The sequence below is a fragment of the Schistocerca americana genome, chromosome 4 (genome assembly GCF_021461395.2).
Source record: "Schistocerca americana isolate TAMUIC-IGC-003095 chromosome 4, iqSchAmer2.1, whole genome shotgun sequence".
Taxonomy (NCBI): Eukaryota; Metazoa; Arthropoda; class Insecta; order Orthoptera; family Acrididae; genus Schistocerca; species Schistocerca americana.
Genome location: NC_060122.1, coordinates 600,826,577 through 600,845,807, shown reverse-complemented (window position 1 = coordinate 600,845,807; position 19,231 = coordinate 600,826,577). Strand labels below are relative to the sequence as shown.

Sequence of the window (19,231 nt, the reverse complement as noted above, 5' to 3'; positions counted from 1 at the left end):
TGTAAGAATGCAGGAGCCGGTTGCCTCCAGGTGAAACTGCCAGCAAAGGATGTTTATTGCTTTTGATCTTGGCCTGCTTGAGGTTATGCTACTGGTGAAATAAAGATGTAACTTTCATCGACGGAGGCTGTTATTTACTATCTGAATCATCGTCGCTATATATCTTAACATCTGAAACTAGTTTATCTTAGCAGTTAACACTCTCTGAAATGATGTAAACACCTGAACGTAAAAATGTCAAGCTGTGATCGATTTGTTACTGTGTTCTGTGTGCCAGGCAAATAATTTTCCAACAAAAATGTAAATGCACTAATGAAATGATCTAAATAAAATATATGTATCTTTCTGTACATGATTGTATTCCGATTCACGAAGTCACTGCCTCACACAGAAAGTGAACTTAATCACACGTCAGATTAATGTAATAACATGTGAATGTAACGCACCTGATCATGGCAGCAAGCTCTGGAACCGCGATCTGCTTATTTAACATTAGTAAAGAGTGACCGAGGCAGTGGAAATTATTTCATAAATTTACAACATAGTCGCAGTCCTCAAAACATTCCATATGACATGTATAAGCTGAAATATTGCTACTGTGCTAGCGGCTCTATTCGTAACACTCTTTGCAGACAGTGTCCACATATACCGTTGAATGTACCTGCAAAGTTATGTAATTGTAGGACACAGAGTGCAGAGATATGACTTCATAACATTTAAGTGTGTGAAAAACTATTTTCTGGTTCAAAAGGCCAGACATCACGTTTTAATTTACGCTTCTTTATTACTAACTATATTCGCAAAGCACTTTTTAGACAGTATCTACATATATCGCCGCGTGTACCTGCAAAATTATATCAGTGTACGTCGCAGAGTTGAGGAGCTATGACGTCATAAACATTGATATGCATGAAAAGCTTTTGTTGAAAGTGGAGCGCAGAGTACCCATATTACATTAATCCAGTATTTTATAATGAGAGCACGTAGCGACTGCCAACAAACGTTAGGCGTAAGTTCTACCTGTTCCTAAGCTTTTTCGTGCTTACATGCTAAAAGGCAATATTTAACACGTTAACTTTTTCATAATCAGACGTTGGAAGCTGTATTATACAGATGACATCGGTTGTTGAAACAATGAAGGGTTTACTGGTTTTTTTCAGCACTTACTTACAAGTCGTTTGCGTGAAGACCGAATTACGATATCCTAATAGGTAATGGGTTCAGAAATTATTTTGGATGAAAAGCTTAATTGAGTAACCAACTTCATATACATATAATAATAGATACATCAATCTATGCTGTAACATATATATATATATATCTATCTATCTATATAAGAGGCTGTTTAGTACATTGTTCAACATAAGCATTTACATTAGCAAAATTATTAAATTAGTGTATACAATCCCATTGCAATATGGTATGGAGTTGGTGTGTAGTGGAAGGATGCTAGTCCACAAATTTATTGCCATATTTATTAAAAACACAAACCATTTTATTAAAATACAGAAAATGATGCAAGACAAGCCGAACAGCAACCTGCGGAATTAATTAATTTCCGCAGCAACAACTGTTATTAGTTATTACATAACTTTCAGGAACAACTAAATGAAGTTAAAAAATTATTTTTTGAGAATAACATGTAGATTAAAAAATTTAAAAGATTTTTGGTTCAGAGTTATAATCAGATTAGAAGAATGTTAAATTAACCTGCGTATTCCACATTATGAGTATTGACAATAGATAACAGGTCATTAATATTAGTTATCCACTATCACATGACAGTTTGCATACCACTGGTTCCAAGCCCGTGGAATAACCTGAGAACATTAAATTCAAAGTATGATACAAGTGGGAGTTGCAGAGCCAAATAATTTCTGTTTCTTCTTGTTAAGTATGCATAGCGATCGCCACTGGAGAGACAGACACTCTACGTAAATGCATTTATGTACCCAGGCCTCTTTAGCTCGACCCATAATATCAATAATAGATACATCAATCTATGCTGTAACATAGGAATCACTAACTAACAATTTGCATTTACAACACAAATAGACACTGTAATTACACTTCAAAAAAGACGAACGTTACGCACGAAGCACCTGATTCCAAAGTAAAAAACAAATTTTAATTATAGGTGCAGCCAAACAAAGCCAGCTCGAACACCACTAGTTTAGTCACACACATTCACGGAAACGTAACTTGAGTGAGATCATTTAAAGTACTCGTGAATGAAGGTGTTTACATGTCACAACGGATAACCAGGATAGCGAGTTACAACAGCCACTGTGTGACATAACATAATCATGCACACCGTAATCGGACGCTCACCTTAATTTCTTGCAAAGCGAAGCGTAAGTTGAGAATCGCTCGACTAAAGGCCGCCATCAAGTAGGTGTTACGACGAGTTTGCTAAGAATCAGGGACCAACGGATGCTATTTACCACATGCCCCTGCACCCGGTTCCTGAAACTGGCAGACAGGAACCCAACCTACATCACAATGGGCACAGGCTTCTTACAAACTCAAACGCCCAGAACAAGTCGGGTTCCTTTCACAGTGCAGAGATAGCATTTTCAAGATCAATCTTCACGTCACCATCCGACACTCACTCCCAGCGAAACCGCGGTTGAAACGTAGCTCTTTTTGCAGAAGGCCAAGGATACTGTCGGCCATGACGTCACAGCGTTATTTCTTTTTCCAGCCGCTGTCAAACAGCGTCTGCTGGCCACGACAAGGCTTAAATGACGGCGCACAGATCTGCCCTCTTCGGGCTACAGACCGCTCGAGAAGCTACTGAGGCCAGAGAGGCTAATAACGAGCGGGAACTAACGATATCAAAACGTGGCCGCACTGTACATTCATGTTATGCGCATATAAATACAACAATTCTCATCTTTATTATTACAGTTGTTTTAAGAAATTACCCAAGAAATTTATTTCCGTGTGGCGCTGCTGCTCGTATTATTTTTCACGGCAGACTAAAACTTGGTGAAGAGTTAAAATACTGTCGGTGGCTTTTACAAAAGTGTCACTCTCCTTTTAAATCAACATCTTCACTTCAGCCTGTCCTTTTAAAACATGATATCGAGATCCATGCATCATATTTATATAATGTGGAAGAGGATGTATTACGAATAATTACGTAACATACTTTCTCAGTAATCGAGCAAACCTTGTTAAGTTCACTGTACTCATTCCTACGTGAACATGAGTCCCTGACTTGACGCAGCATTCCTGTCTACTATACACACCATTATTCATTCTGGATGTAGAGATGACTTTGTACAATGATACATTATTCTGCAATGTTACTGCTTTTTTATTTAATGGGAAAAGTGCGCTCAGATTGTACGTTAATATTCATGTTTGTACAAATATTACAAGATTTTAATCTTAGACATAGTCTATTATAGTTTTCGTTCTCTTCGTACACGGTACATTATGGTATCTGTACATCTTAGTCCACCAAGCACTCACGTTTCCATTCTTCAGTCAGTTGGCGAAATTTGCTGTTGGTACATATTTAAGGACGTGTACTGTCAGGCTTTTTGTTCCTCATTTCTACACTTTCTGGCCCAGCTGTCATCCAGCATGGGTGGTGTGTTTCAGAGTTGTAGTTTTACCTCCTCCTTCCTCTGGTCCTTTATTGTAATCCTTTCCTGATGTGGCCCTACAGAAGCTATCCAGTTATCTGATGTTCTCCACGAAGTATGTCTCGTTCATGAGTTCCTACGTAAGTCAGGATGGCGCTGTTTTTCCTAGTATCCACTTCACAAATATCGCTTTGACTTTTTCTGTTCATTTCATTTGCAGATCTTCAGTTCATTTGTAACGTTATCGAACATCGATAGAAAATACGCCATTTTCAGCCTCCAATGCAGGTACTCTGCAGTGACACGCGTTCATACAGTGAGAAATACTAGGGGTGAGTAGCTCGCAGGTTGCTTAGTGTTGGCGCACAAAAACACGCAGCTGTCTCTCCGACATGTATAGTGGCACAACCAGACAGCAGCACAACCGGAAAATCTTGTCTGCATGCTGACAACTAATTTTACAATCAGAAATTTGCGAAGGTTGTCAGCAATTAGAGCATATGACATTTAAGGAAGTATCTAGTGCATTCTGTTCTCTGTAACAGCCAAGCTGATGAGAATATATTAAAGGAATATGGGTCATCCAAGCTACATGAGTAACAACACGAGATGGCGGAAGTGTCGTAGCGTTACACAAACAATTAAATCAAATTTGGTACTTATAAGGTATGTCCAACTTAAAAGCAGACCTTTTCCTTGGTGGGTTTGTAAGCCTATGTAATCCCAGTGGACGAATGTGTTTGTTGGAAGATATCGTGGCGGTTTTCTCATCTGCACAAGCAAAGTTAACTCCTTCGCAATAATTTCCGCACTTATCGAGAGTTGTTTGCGCAGTTCGTTGTAGTAGGAAATTGAGAAAAAATTGTTCACACGAGGGTATGTATACACTGGAAAGAACTTTTGGTACATTTTTTGTCACAACTACCGTTGGTACTTGCCGGTAACATGATTACAGAGGAAACACGCTTCCTTTGCTAGTTATTCTGTAATAATTATTTTTGCGACGTAGGTTTCGAATTACATTCGAAGCAGCATGCCCAATAATATCTTTCGCAGTGATGCCATATAGTGGGCAAATCAGTGTAAGTAGGCTGATTAGGTTTTTATGTTGGTAACGCCACGTAGCGCTCTGTATGAAAATCGCTGATTGTGCTGTGTGTAGTCTGTGGCTGGTTGGCATTGTTGAAATATCCTCTATTGTAGTGTTGGGCAGTTGAATGTGAACAGCGCATAGCTTTGCGGAGTTGGAGGTGAGCCGCCAGCAGTGGTGGATATGGGGAGTGAGATGGCGGAGTTTTGAGAGCGGATGATCTGGATGTGTGTCCGCCAGAAAGAGTAAATTTGTAAGACTGGGTGTCATGAACTGATATATATATATATATATATATATATATATATATATATATATATATATATATATATATATATATATAATAACTTTTGAACACTAGTAAGGTAAATACATTGTTTGTTCTCTATTAAATCTTTCATTTGCTAACTATGCCTATCAGTAGTTAGTGCCTTCAGTAGTTAGAATCTGCTGGTGGCTCACCTCCAACTGCGCAAGGCTATGCGCTGTTCACATCCAACTGCCCAACACTACAATAGAGAATATTGCAACAATGCCAACCAGCCACAGACTGCACACAGCACAGTCAGTGATTTTCATACAGAGCGCTACGTGGCGTTACCAACATAAAAACCTAAACAAAAATGGTTCCAATGGCTCTGAGCACTATGGGACTTAACATCTGAGGTCATCAGTCCCCTAGAACATAGAACTACTTAAACCTAACTAACCTAAGGACATCACACACATCCATGTCCGAGGCAGAATGCGAACCTGCGACCGTAGCGGCCGCGCGGTTCCAGACTGAAGCGCCTAGAACCGCTCGGCCACATTGGCCGGCAAAAACCTAAACAGCCTACTTACACCAGTCGTTGTAAGCTATCCCAAGATCAAGGGACCTGCATCCCAGTTCTGTGCTGCTTAGTGCCCCCAGTCTTGGGCTACCATGTGGGCGCACTTCTCGCCGATCATGATTGTCGGCACGTTGGTGTTGCAACGCACAATGAGCGGCATGACAGACGCGTCGGCGACACGCAGATTGCGCACGCCGTGGACTCTCAGCCTCGCGTCGACGACTGCGTCAACATCGCCCGAGGGGCCCATCTTGGCGGTGCCCACGGGATGGAAGGCCGGGCTGACCACGTAGGGCGCAGCGCAGCGCCAGTAATCCGGCGTCAGCCGCCTCCGGTGGCTGCACGCCTCCAGTGGGTAGTCCTCGACGGCGAAGCCTGCGCGCCGCATCGCATTCGTGGAGCCCATACGGTAGGCGAACGACACGCCGGACAGCAGGTTTTCGAGGTCGCGCGGGTCTTCCAGGTAGCCAGAGTCGATCAGCGGCGGCTGCATCGGGTCTGCGCTCCTCAGCCTTATGCGCCCCCGACTTCTCGGTGCCACGAGCGCCGTCATCGGTATAATTGCATCATTTCGCGCTATCAGTTTGACCAGAGGGTCCATCGCTTCTTCCTCGTAGTTGAATATTTTGGCCACTCTATCGCCAGTGCCGCTCGGCACCATTTCAAAGAATAACTGTATGTCTGGGTGGTTACTCCTATCGGCTTCAGCAATCCCAGGAGCTTCACGTGACGCTGCATCCGTCCGTATAAATCCTACGTATGAAGTGATTCCGGTAGTTGATAGAGGACCTGTCCTGTTCATTAGGTATTGAAATATGCCCTCTTCAGGCACCATTTTCAGCAGTGGCTTCCTTGTGAAATACATACCGACATATGTTACGTGATCCTGAAGATTGTAACCCACTTTGAGGTCCGCTACCACAGGTATACCAATTCCCTCCAAATGAGCTTTTGGTCCAATGCCGGAATGCATTAACAGTTGAGGTGTATTGACAGCCCCTGCTGAAAGAATTATTTCCTTTGTCGCTCTAACTTCGTGCATCTTCCCCTGCTTTAGGAACTGTACACCGTAAGCTATCTTTTTCGTGGATTCGATCAGCACTTTGGTTACGAGCGCAAACTTAACGACATGTAGGTCCGCTCTCTCCTTAGCTGGCATTAAGTATCCACGGGCTGTACTCCACCTCGACCCATTCTTGATGGATGCGTACGCCTGACCAAACCCAATGTTTGGCTCGGTGCTGAAATCTTCGACGAGCTTGTAGCCTAATTCCTCGGCTGCAGAGTCCAGTGCATCGACAGCAGGGTCCAGACGCTGAGTCCTTGACACCTGGATGGGCCCGTCGCACCCGTGCAGAGCTGCCGTCTGCGGTCTCCTCTGCAGTTCCTCCCCGTCGAAGGTCTCCAGCTTCTTGAAGAAGGGCAGCACCTCCCGGTAGGACCAGCCGCGGTTCCCTAGCGCCGCCCACGAGTCGTAATCCTGCGGGCTGCCCCTGAAGTAGGCCATGCCGTTGATGGAGCTGCTGCCCCCCAGGACCTTGCCGCGGGGGCAGGCACACCTCCCGCCAGGTTGCAGTTGGCAGACACGACTGTTTACTTCAGTCAGATACGACCAGTCCACCTGAAACAAGATCTTTTATCTCAATTTTTAGTTTGAAGAAAAAAAATTGAGGCTCAGGAACATAAGGCCTTAGAGCTAATAGATCGACAACTGCTGCCCACCAGAACCTTGCCGCGGGGGCAGGCGCACCTCCCGCCAGGTTGCAGTTGGCAGACACGACTGTTTACTTCAGTCAGACACGACCAGTCCACCTGAAACAAGATCTTTTATCTCAATTTTTAATTTGAAGAAAAAATATTGAGTTTCAGGAACATAAGGCCTTAGAGCTAACAGATCGACAACTCATCACGTTTTTTGGCTACAGCAAATAAGTCAACAGAAAATGCTTCAAGCACAGCCTCCTTGTCTGGTGCTTGTACTTACAGAAAATGTACTTTCATCAAATTTTTAGGCTTTAGAAAATCTAAAGATGAATAAAAATAAACACAGCTCAAACGTAACATCAAAAATCGAAACTGGCAAATCTTTAACGTTAAGATTTCGTTTTACAAAATTATTACGTCTAGGATGTTGTATTTTACATACATTACCGCCAGAATAAACTCTACAGCATTGAAAGAAAAAAATATGATATATATGGATGCCAATAAATGATTATATATTAGACTCACCGTGATTTGCATAAGCGTACTAACTTTGGACCAGTCCGGTGGAGATGTAGAGTACGTAACCAGAATATTTAACAATCTGGTTAAAATTCAATCGAGATACTTGGTGATCGGTGAAAAAACTGAAGATTCAATGGTAGAAGACGGGGTAACAATACTGGCAGCTACTGACACACAGGAAAATGTAATGGGAGACTATAAACAATGGGAAAGAAGACAAGGAAATCAGTAAAAAAATTTGGAAGATCACTATTCCTTCATTAAATTGAATGTTATGGTAAAGGCATGTTAATGACAGATGGAGATTTTGAAATTTGGTGCTACAGAAGGATGCTGAAAAGTAGATGGGTAGATCATGTTACTAATGAGGGGGTAAGCAAAAATTATGGTAAAATATGTAAATATTGTTAAACCAAAAATATGTAGTTTATACTTTGAAATGATGTCTCAAACATATTTACACAGATCTCATTCACTCTTAAATAGAACTTAGGAACAGGATAATAAAATAAGATTTTCCACTTGAATTATCTGCTGTGACGGGATGAAGAACTATCTATTTCTACTTCTACACGCATACTCTTCAAACCATTGCAAATCGCATGGCGGACAGTATTGTCACTTTACCAGTTATTAGCCTTACTCTCGTTCAAGTATGGCGAAAAGCGACTGTTAAAACGTCTCTTGTCATCGCCATCCCTAAGGGAGAGGTACTTAGCCGTAGATATAGTATCGTCCTAGATTCATTATATAAATCTGGTTCTTCAAACTTTCAAGTATGCCTTCTCGTAGTAGTTTGGATCTACCTTAAACGCCTGCGAGTTCAGTTTCTTCATCATCACTGTGAAACTCTCCCATGGATCAAACAAATCTGTGACCTTCTGTAGTGCACGTTCTGTATCTCTTGTAATGCGTATTTGGTGTGGGTCCCACATTCGTGAACAATATTCCAGGATGGATCTCACTGGTATTTTGTAAACAGTCTACTATGTTGGCTAATTGTATTTCCATACTCTCCTATCACTGACCTGCAGTTCTTCTATCGGCTTTACTTTAACTGCGCCTGTGTGATCGCATCATTTCGTACCCCTGTAATTTGTTACTGTTGCTGTTGTGATGTTGAATCTGAAGACTTAATTGACACAGCTCTCTGTGCTAGTCTATCCTGTGTAAGCCGCTTCATCTTTGCGTAAGTACCACAATTTACATCCTGTTGAATTTTCAAGCCTTTTTCTCGCATTACCATTTTTACCACCCACACTTACTTATATTAGCAAGTTCATAACTCCCTGATGCTTCAGCCACTGATGCTTTCTTTTAGTCAAGTTGTGCCATGAATTTCTTTTCTCTCCAGTTCTATTCAGCACCTGCTCATCTATTATACGATCCAGCCATCTATTCTTCAGCACTTTTCTTTAGTGCCAGATTTCAAAGCTTCTATTCTCTCCTTGTCAGAAACATTTACCATCCACACTTCACTTCCGTGTAAGGTTACACTCCAGGCAAATACCTTTAGAAAAATTTTGCTAACAGTTCGATTTATATTAGATGTTAATAAATTCCTCTAATTCAGAAATGCTTTTCCTGCTATCTCTTGTGTGCATGTATCCTCTCTACTTCGTAAGTTGTTTTCACTGCCCAAATAAAAAATTCATCTACTACTTTTGGTTTCTCGTTCCCTGATTAATACCCTCAGCATTGCTCTGATTAGATTCGATTATAGTCCATTACCATCCGTTTATATTCATCTTAGAATCTCTTTTCCATTCCGTTCAACTGTTCAACCGAATCCTTTGCCCTCTCTTTCAGAATTACAATGCTATCGGCAACGGTTAAATTTTTTTCTTAATGAACTTTAATTTCCGTTCCATATTTCTTGTTTACTGGTTGTTCAATACGCAGATTGAGTAATACTGGAAAAAGGCCACAGTCTCGTCCCAGTCCCTTCTTAACTACGACTTCCCTTTCGCGTCCTTCGACTCTTATGACTGCAGTCTAGTTTCTGAACAAGTTGCAGGTATCATTTCGTTTCCTGTGTTTTGTTCTTGCTACCTTCAGAATTTGCAATAATGCACTCCAGTGAATGTTCACAAAAGGATTCTCTAAATCTGCAACTTTTATATAAGTAGGTTTGTCTTTCTTAAAACTGTGTTCTAGGATCCGCTGTTAAAGTCAGTATTCCTCGCGTGTTTCTATATTTCTCTGGAATTCAAACTGATCTTCCCACAGGCTGGCTTGTACTAGTTATTCCATTCTTCTGTATATAATTCATGTCAATATACTACAACCATGACTTATTAAACCGATCGTGTGTTAGTATTCACACCCATCAGCAACTGCCTTCTTTAGAGTCGGAACTATTATTTTCTAAGATTATTTCGCCTGTCGCATACATAGTGCTACTCATATAGTGCATCCTCAGCAATTCTCTCACCATCCTGTATCAATGCCTTATTTCACACGGTTTGTCCTTACCAGTTGAATAATCGTATAAGTGCAGGTCTCGATGTAGAGAAATGTGGAAAGTGTGGTAATTATGACTTTGAAGAATACATAAAACACTTCCTTGGCTGATAACAAATACACTATATTTGATGCGGACCGGCGTGCGAATATATTTCAGCAGCAGGAAAACAGCTCTCCCTGTGGCTTCACTGTTAGCACTCTATATTGGCACATGCATTCTTGGGCGAAACTTCCAGCCTTAACGAAGGTGGGAGGAGTTGGGCAGCCCCTAGTTGACTGAATTTGTCTTTTTGAGATTAGGGAGGGAAAAACAGCATTGTTTCACTAAGATTTCAAAATTGTTGTCCAACTACCACTTTCGGTCTGTGGTGTCCTCCTTCGCCTACATCTACATCTACACAGATACTCCCCAAGCCACCGTACGGTGCGTGGTGGAGGGTACCCTGTCTCACTACTAGTCATTTCCTTTCCTGTTCCACTCGCAAATAGAGAGAGAGAAAAACGACTGTGTATATGGTTCTGTATGAGCCCAAATTTCTCGTATCTTATCTTCGTGGTCCTTAAGCGCGATGTATGTTGGTGGCAGTTAGAATCGTTTGGCAGTCGGCTTCAACATATCCTAATAGAAGAAAACCAGAGTGGCGTCGTCAAGAAATACAAACAAAATTAACTAGGCATCGTCGAACAGAATTAATAATATTGTGCCAACTAGACAACAGACTTTTCAGAATCCGAATGTAAACTTTGCTGGCAGTGTGCCTTCGCACCATATTGCAAGACTGCCATTCGTCATCACCGTATGGCCCCAACGCCTGGAGTAATGGTACTGGGTAGCACACGGCACACAACACGATCCCCTCTGGTTCTCTTTATTGGGAAGCTGGTTAGGTTCCACACATTTCTGGCGTGTGAAGACTGGCGGCTGTGTCTTATCTTTAAGGTCTCCGTCATGTTTCCATTCAACTACATAACGCCAGACCACATCTTGCCTGTGCTGTACTGACCTACCTCTATGCGGAGAATGTTGGACTGTTTCGTGACCAGGAAGCTCTCAAATCTCTCACTCAGTGAAAACACCTGTTCATGGGTTGCCAAGGGACTGGCATGCTACCAGTCACCAGCCACTAAAATTATTAAAATTGGCATAAAATCGAGGCAATATGCAGTCACATACCTGTATCATTAACCCAAGTTCAGTTTCACTGGATGTCAAGTCTGGTTACGAGCATTTGTGTTATTACGTATGGCAATTCTACATACTAAATTTTGCACTCTGTGTACCACCAAATCACATACAAATTTAACGATGCATTCTCGCTACTCCAATGTCTATATACGTATATCCTAACTTGGCGAACGCTGTTTCGCTCTATTTTACTGTATGACCTGCATAGATTTTTTTTTTATTTCATCGAATTTTTATGTTGTTCACAAACTGTAAAGATTTCTAAGCTTTCCATTCTAATTAAGGCCATGTAAACATGGTATTTTCTGAATACACGTCTGAACAAAAAACGATTCTGGTAGCTGGAGTCCAAAGTTTTCGTTAATCATGCCTTTTGCGTTCTTGTAGAGACATTTCCAAAGCAGCTTTAATCGGTTACCAAGTATTTCTTTACATCTAACAGAGAAGTGAAATACTAGTTTTCATTAATTTAGCTTTAAATTTTTTTTGATGAAACGAAATATTTTCTTAAAAATTTTCATCCCCTATTGCGCTGCCTTAGAGGCTGAATTTCCAAAAACACCGAAAGAAGTATTTTTTTTTATTTCTAACCGAGAAGTCAAATACGAGCTGTCATAGATGTAGCCTTACAAATCCTTTATTAGTTCATTATTTTCAAACAAAGTTTCACCGACTATTTTACCCCGTTAGTGGTTGAATCTCCAAAAATGCTGAAGCACGTATTTTTGTTTCTTACTGAGAAACCAAATACCAATTTTCGTAGATCTAGCTTCAAAATTACCTTAACAGCGGAGGACTTTCAGAAAGCCCTATTTCATCCCCTTAGGAGTGGAATTTTGGACAATCCCTTCCTTAACGGCGCCTACAGTATTAGGTCCACACGCGGTTCAAACTTCAAGTATCTATCCATAGTGGTTTGGGCTGGGCGATGATGAGTCAGGGAATCAAGGTTTCACCCCCTCAGGGATTGAATTTCCAAAAAAGTGAAACACTTTTTTTTCATTTCTAAACTAGATGCCCAACACCAGTTTTCAGATATTTAGAATTAAAAAAGCATTCGAAATGAAGTATATTCTAAAGACGTTTCACCCTCTTTTTCACCGCCTTAGGGGCTCAATTTTCAAAAACAGTGAAACGCACTTTTTTTTATTTCTAACTGAGAAGGCAAATTTAAATTTTCGTTGATTTAGCTTTAAAAATGCTTTCATAATAAAATATTTTCATGCAAAAATCTTATCTCCTATTTAACCCCCTTAGGGCTGGAATTTCAAAAAATCCATTCTTAAACGACGCCTACAGTATAACATCCACACCTTCTCCAATTTTCAATTTCTATCCTTAGGAATTTCGGCACGTCGGTAATTTTTTGTCTCGGAGGGGGACATCCAATGTTACCAACTCGGCCCCCACTCCACCACAAGCATGGGTGGCCGGAGTGGGGGGGACACAAATTTGAAACCTTCATTGAGGATCCCCTTTTTTGTTAAAGATCACGATTCTATGAAAAATCAACATACATTTTGTCTGAATCATTTTCTTGGTTTCACCACACATGGAGCTGTAGTCGGAGGAATAGAAACGGGTTCACAATCGTAGTTTAGGACATGCTACTCAATGGCCTTTGAATATCCAGTGGCATGTGGAACCCAACTCTATGTTGCGAGGGTAGGACAGGAAAGTATTTCATACCTTCTAATGTGGAACCCCACTCGCAACGTCGTATTCCTCCGACATATCGACTACCGAACGCGCCACGTCGGCCGGTGTGGCCGAGCGGTTCTAGGCGATATAGTGCGGAACCGCGCGACCGCTACGGTCGCAGGTTCGAATCCTGCGTCGGGCATGGATGTGTGTGATGTCCTTAGATTAGTTAGGTTTAAGTAGTTCTAAGTCTAGGGGACTGATGACCTCAGAAGTTAAGTCCCATAGTGCTCAGTGCTCAGAGCCATTTGAACCTCTTTTTTTTTTTTTTTTTTTTTTTTTTTTTTTTTTTTTTTTTTTTTTTTTAGCGCGCCACTGTGGCCATTGCTCGAGGCGAAGGCTATTTTACTTTTTCTGTTATAATAAGTCCTGAAACGTAGTACTGCCACAGATTTAGTGATCCGCTTTTCAAACGACCGTACACAGGACAGAAGCACACCTGCAGGACTGCCAGCACAGGCGTTTCTGATGCGGATGACCATGTCTTCACGACCTTTCGGCCCTTGCTGGTACATCTTATCTTTTAAACATCCCCGCAGGAAGAAATCCGGCGACGTCAAGTCCGGCGACGTCAAATCCGGTGACATAGCGGGTCGATCCACCGACCAGTGTAAAGACGGTTTAATACCAACTGCACCTACATTGTGTAAAACGCTCGGCTACCGTCATGCTGAAACCACATACGTTTTCGAACGTCCAGGGAAACATTCTGCAGTAGAACCGGTAGTTCCTATTGCAAGAACGATCTATATTTGCGTCCATTCAACATGCTGTCGATAAAATATGGACGAATGATTTTGTTCAGCATGCTGTCACGCCATACGTTAATCAACTAAAGATGTTGATGGGCAACGTGCCGTAACCAGCAGGGATTGTCTACACTCCAGTAATGCTTGTTGTGCCGGCTAATGCTACCATGGTGTGTGAATGTAGATACAGCGGAAAAAATGGTCCAAATGGCTCTGTGCACTATGGGACTTAACATCTGTGGTGATCAGTCCCCTAGAACTTAGAACTACTTAAACCTAACTAACCTAAGGACATCACACACATCCATGCCCGAGGCAGGATTCGAACCTGCGACCGTAGCAGTCGCGCGGTTCCGGACTGAGCGCCTAGAACCGCGAGACCACCGCGGCCGGCAAATACAGCGGAAAATAGTACCTCTGCAAAGAACGTGGAAGTCGTTTTCATTTGTTGACGTACCCAGTCACAAAACACTAATTTGTTATGGAAATCGTCGCCATGAAGTTCTTGATGCTACCACAAATAAAGGCACTCGCAACCTGGTAAAAGATCGAACGAGAGCGAGTTTTCTCCGAAAACGAGGGACATCAAGGCAACAGCAGCTTCAACATTTCGCCTACATTCTACGTAACTCTGGACCACTTCAATCTTTTCTTTTGTTGTTGCAACATTTATCGTCCACTTGCACGTCTTTTCTCAAATAATAGCTAGGTCTTCAGGCAATAAACACTGAGAAAGTATTGTAATGTTTAGAGCCGCTATCTGCTCCGGATCTGCACGATACGTGAACTCCAGTCACAGTTATGATACGCCGTAGATTGCAAATACATTGCCACAGTGCCACTTCGCATAGTCCCCTGTTCGATATTTCGGAGAAATACAACGTTGCGAATGGAGTTTCCAATTGTAAATTACGATGTACTGGTGTCTCACCATCGTGGTATGGAGGTGGGTTTCCGCATACCACTGGACATTCAAGGGCCATCGAGTAGTACATCGTAAATTACGATTATGTACCCATTTCTGTTCCTCCGATTACAGCGCCATCTGACGAAACGAAGAAAATGCTTCAGACAAAACATGTCGACTTTGCCATAGGATTATAATCTGCAGTAAAAAGTGGGGGTTACCATTGAAGATTTCAAAGTTGGCCTCCATCACCAACGCATGAGGTGGCGTGAAGGATCGAGTGTGGTATTGTGGAATGTCCCCTTCGGTGACAAACAAATTGGAATTATAGCATTTTTTGATCCGATGTGTAGTTTTCGAGATATTTCAAGATATTTCAAAGTTTTCACCCTGAGTACATAAAATCAATTAACAGTGCAGTACGAAGCATTTCAATCAAATTTGGGACAAAATTAGCACTGCAGGTTTTATTATGCCCTAGTTCCAATAGGACCGGAGCTTTGTGCAAAAAAGTGTTTTTCCTGCCTTTGGTATATAGGCTGCTCTGCATGACAGGCATGTTCTGATGGAACAGTATCAGCGTGCTAAGTAACCCTGCAGAGCAGCCTATGTGTCAGGGGCAGGAAATGGTTCTTTAAACTGGCTGGATGGAGATAAGCTACACATATTTTAAAATATCTATTGTGTATGAATATATATCTGACAACATATAAATGGGAAAGGTTGTTGCAGAAACCTCGAAAAATTCATGAGCAATTTGCTTCAAATTTTTATATGATATATCTGATAAATGTTCGGATGGTCAGAGGCTACATTTTCTAAAAATATATATGATAAACATAAATAAATGATCTACACTACTATATAATGGCGAGTAATTGATTAATGTTGTTACTAAGAATACTGGAAAGTTCTTGACTTGTTTTTCACAATACTATAACAAACATTTGGATGAACATAGGCTATAAATTTTTAACCTGTATGTGGTATGTGCTCTGGAAAAGCATATTATGTGTATGGAGTCTTTTAATCCAAACGTGATTGTAACAACAATATTGTGATAAAATGTAAAATATTTAAACAAAATTAATAACGACTTAGTGTGAAATCCATAGACATTGTTGAAATTAAAGCTTAATTTTTGTATGTTATAATCAAGTTATGCAGAAGATGTAATTATCTGTTAGCTATGTATGAAATATGAAAACATATACAGGATGTAATGGAGATAAGTTCAGATGCTTCTATTGATGACTCAGGATGGTGTGCTGAACAACATTACACCAGTATTTACGTAATTTTCAGACTAATAGCTGTAGCTATTACAAACTGTATGTTTGTAGGTTGTGTAATACCTCAAAGTACACGAGGCTCATGGACGCCATTAATGTTCATTTTTTCCCACAGTGGCAGGTCAGATACTGAGGTGTAGACACAAGAATGCAAAATGGGCTGCCTACACTGCCAGGTATCATTCACTGCTGGCCCAGTTACCGCCATGCAGAAAACATGAGGTCGAAAACATCAGGTTTGTTAGACACAGTAAAAACACCCAACGCACACATATTAAGCTACCACATACAAAAATATGTGCATTTATATCTGTTAATGGACTGTGTGTCTAGTCCCAGCAGAGGTTCAAGTGATTCCTCAGGCATGGGTGTGTGTGTTTGTCCTTAGGATAAAATGGTTCAAATGGCTCTGAGCACTATGGAACTCAACATCTGTGGTCATCAGTCCCCTAGAACTTAGAACTACTTAAAACTAACTAACCTAAGGACATAACACAAATCCATGCCCGACGCAGGATTCGAACCTGCGACCGTAGCAGTCGCGCGGTTCTGGACTGAAGCGCCTAGAACCTATCCTTAGGATAATTTAGGTAAGTAGTGTGTAAGCTTAGGGACTGATGACCTTAGCAGTTGAGTCCCATAACATTTCACACACATTTGAACATTTTTGTTACACACGGTGTATGTTTAGTTTGTTCACTTGCAAAAGGCATTCTAACACCAAAGTATTCGTTTACCACTCACTATGTAACCATATTATAATTAGTTAGTTATCGCTTACAAAGAAGTGTGTTACAAATCAATTTCTACTCGCTCTCCATCTCATATGATGACACCCATTACATAGCACAATCTGCATTGTTCTTTACAGACAACCTTGTAACACTCGTCACATTGTTCATTCACTCTCCTGTCCTTTGACCTTGGACAGAAATCAGATCTTTTTTCCTGGTTACCATGCAGCTTGCCTTTCACAACAAGTAAAATTGTATTACTCCTCGATGATGCAATTTCATTGCAAGCAGTGTATCTGCTGATGAAGTCCATACTGAATAGTCTGAGACACACAGCGCTGAGTGTTCAAGAATCTGTACATGTGAGTAGCTCTCTGGGACTCACGTACCTCCGTCCGTGCCAGCGAGGGGAAGAGTCCGGGGATGTCTGAGGTGGGCGGTGGGTCCCCGCCTGCCTCGAGCAGCAGCACCCTCCAGTCGGCGTTCTCCGAGAGGCGAGCTGCCACCGCGGACCCGGCGGACCCGGCGCCGACCACCACGAAATCGTACTCCGGCAGCGGGCTCAGTGTGTCAGGCGGGTAGGCCCCGCGGTCCGACAGCAGGCACTGCGCTTGCGCCAGGGTTGCCAACAGCTGCGCGAACAGTGCGCCGGCGCTGCCGCCCAGGTTGCACGTAGTCGCCTCCGCTGCCCACTGCGGGGCGGCTGCAGGGCCAGTGCACGCACTCATCAGAGGCGATGCTGCACCGAAAGCAAGAGTTCGTAAACTTTACAGACTAATCGCTTCACAGATGTAAACAACTAAAAAAACAACATTTTCACGAAACACGTTTTATTGAATTACGTAAATAGTATACACTGCTGATGTCTTACAAATGTATTGTGCTGGTGCACAGATTCGTTTCGTTTATCAGATGACAGAGAGTTCAGTCATCAGTAATATATTCTCCTTCAACAGTCTGCCGACATTGGGTTAACTTCTCGATTCCGCGACTGTAGAAATGACATGGTTTTGAGAACGAGAAATGGGTTGATCCTTATTCGGTCCGCATTTTCATCCGGATAGGAAGTTCCTTACAGGTAGAAAGCGGAGAAGATGAACATTTGAGCGCATAAGATCGGGGAAAAGAGACGGGTGCGGAATGATTTCCTAACCCATCTCCCGTATAGTGCTTCTTGTCAGTGTATCAGAATACGACCGGGCGTTACCGTGGTGTAGCATCACTTCAAGTAATCTTCCTGTTCGTCGCTCTTGTATTGCATCCGAAAGACATCTCAGTTGTTGGCTATAAATGTCAGCAGTGATGGTTACACCTCGAGGAAGTAATACGTAATATATCACACTGTCGCGGTTCCACCAGATGGGTAACATTACCTTTTCTGGATGCTCGATGGTCTTTTAGGGGGGAATTGCAGCTCTTCTCTTATCTTTACGTTAGCATAAAGACACCAATTGTCGTTACCAGTAACGATACGGGAAACGAGTGGTCGGTGTTATTCACGAACTAATTGATGACGAGGGAGCAGAAATGCACATATTGATACCCGCCGACTTTTGTGATTTGGACATACAGCATGCGGTGCTCATAAATCCGACTTTCGAACCTTCCCCAGTGCATGCAAATGTCGCAGGATGGCGCAATGATCACAGTTCATCACATTTGCCACTTCTCGGATACACTGATATGGACCATAGTGCATTAATGCGCGTAAACGATCTTCATCAAACCCCGAAGGCCTTCCTAAACTTGGAGAGTCACCAATGTCAAAATGATCCTCCTGAAGACGAGAAAACCATTTTCTTGCCGTGCTCTGTCCAATGGTATTGTCCCCATGCACGAGGCAAATGTTTCTGGCTGCCTCCGCTGCTGTCACCTCTCTATTGAACCCAAACAAAAGAATATGTCGTAAATGTTCCAATTTCTCCACTTGGCACTCCATTTTCTAGCGTCCACTGCTCCGTCCACTATCTCCAAATGACAAAATGACGGTATGTATACTCAAATACACTCCTGGAAATGGAAAAAAGAACACATTGACACCGGTGTGTCAGACCCACCATACTTGCTCCGGACACTGCGAGAGGGCTGTACAAGCAATGATCACACGCACGGCACAGCGGACACACCAGGAACCGCGGTGTTGGCCGTCGAATGGCGCTAGCTGCGCAGCATTTGTGCACCGCCGCCGTCAGTGTCAGCCAGTTTGCCGTGGCATACGGAGCTCCATCGCAGTCTTTAACACTGGTAGCATGCCGCGACAGCGTGGACGTGAACCGAATGTGCAGTTGACGGACTTTGAGCGAGGGCGTATAGTGGGCATGCGGGAGGCCGGGTGGATGTACTGCCGAATAGCTCAACACGTGGGGCGTGAGGTCTCCACAGTACATCGATGTTGTCGCCAGTGGTCGGCGGAAGGTGCACGTGCCCGTCGACCTGGGACCGGACCGC

General features: G+C 42.4%; 1 protein-coding gene across 1 annotated transcript in view; it reads right to left on the bottom strand.

Annotated features, from left to right (window-relative positions):
- Nucleotides 1–5,586: 5,586 nt before the first annotated feature.
- LOC124613643 (glucose dehydrogenase [FAD, quinone]-like) overlaps nt 5,587–19,231 on the bottom strand; it is a 36,098-nt gene continuing 22,453 nt past the window's right edge. Inside the window, exons 2-4 of the mRNA XM_047142359.1 lie at nt 17,173–17,522; nt 7,242–7,331; nt 5,587–7,140 (exon numbers count right to left, since the gene is read on the bottom strand). Coding sequence (XP_046998315.1) covers nt 5,587–7,140; nt 7,242–7,331; nt 17,173–17,522 — 1,994 coding nt within the window. The remainder of the gene's footprint in view (nt 7,141–7,241; nt 7,332–17,172; nt 17,523–19,231) is intronic.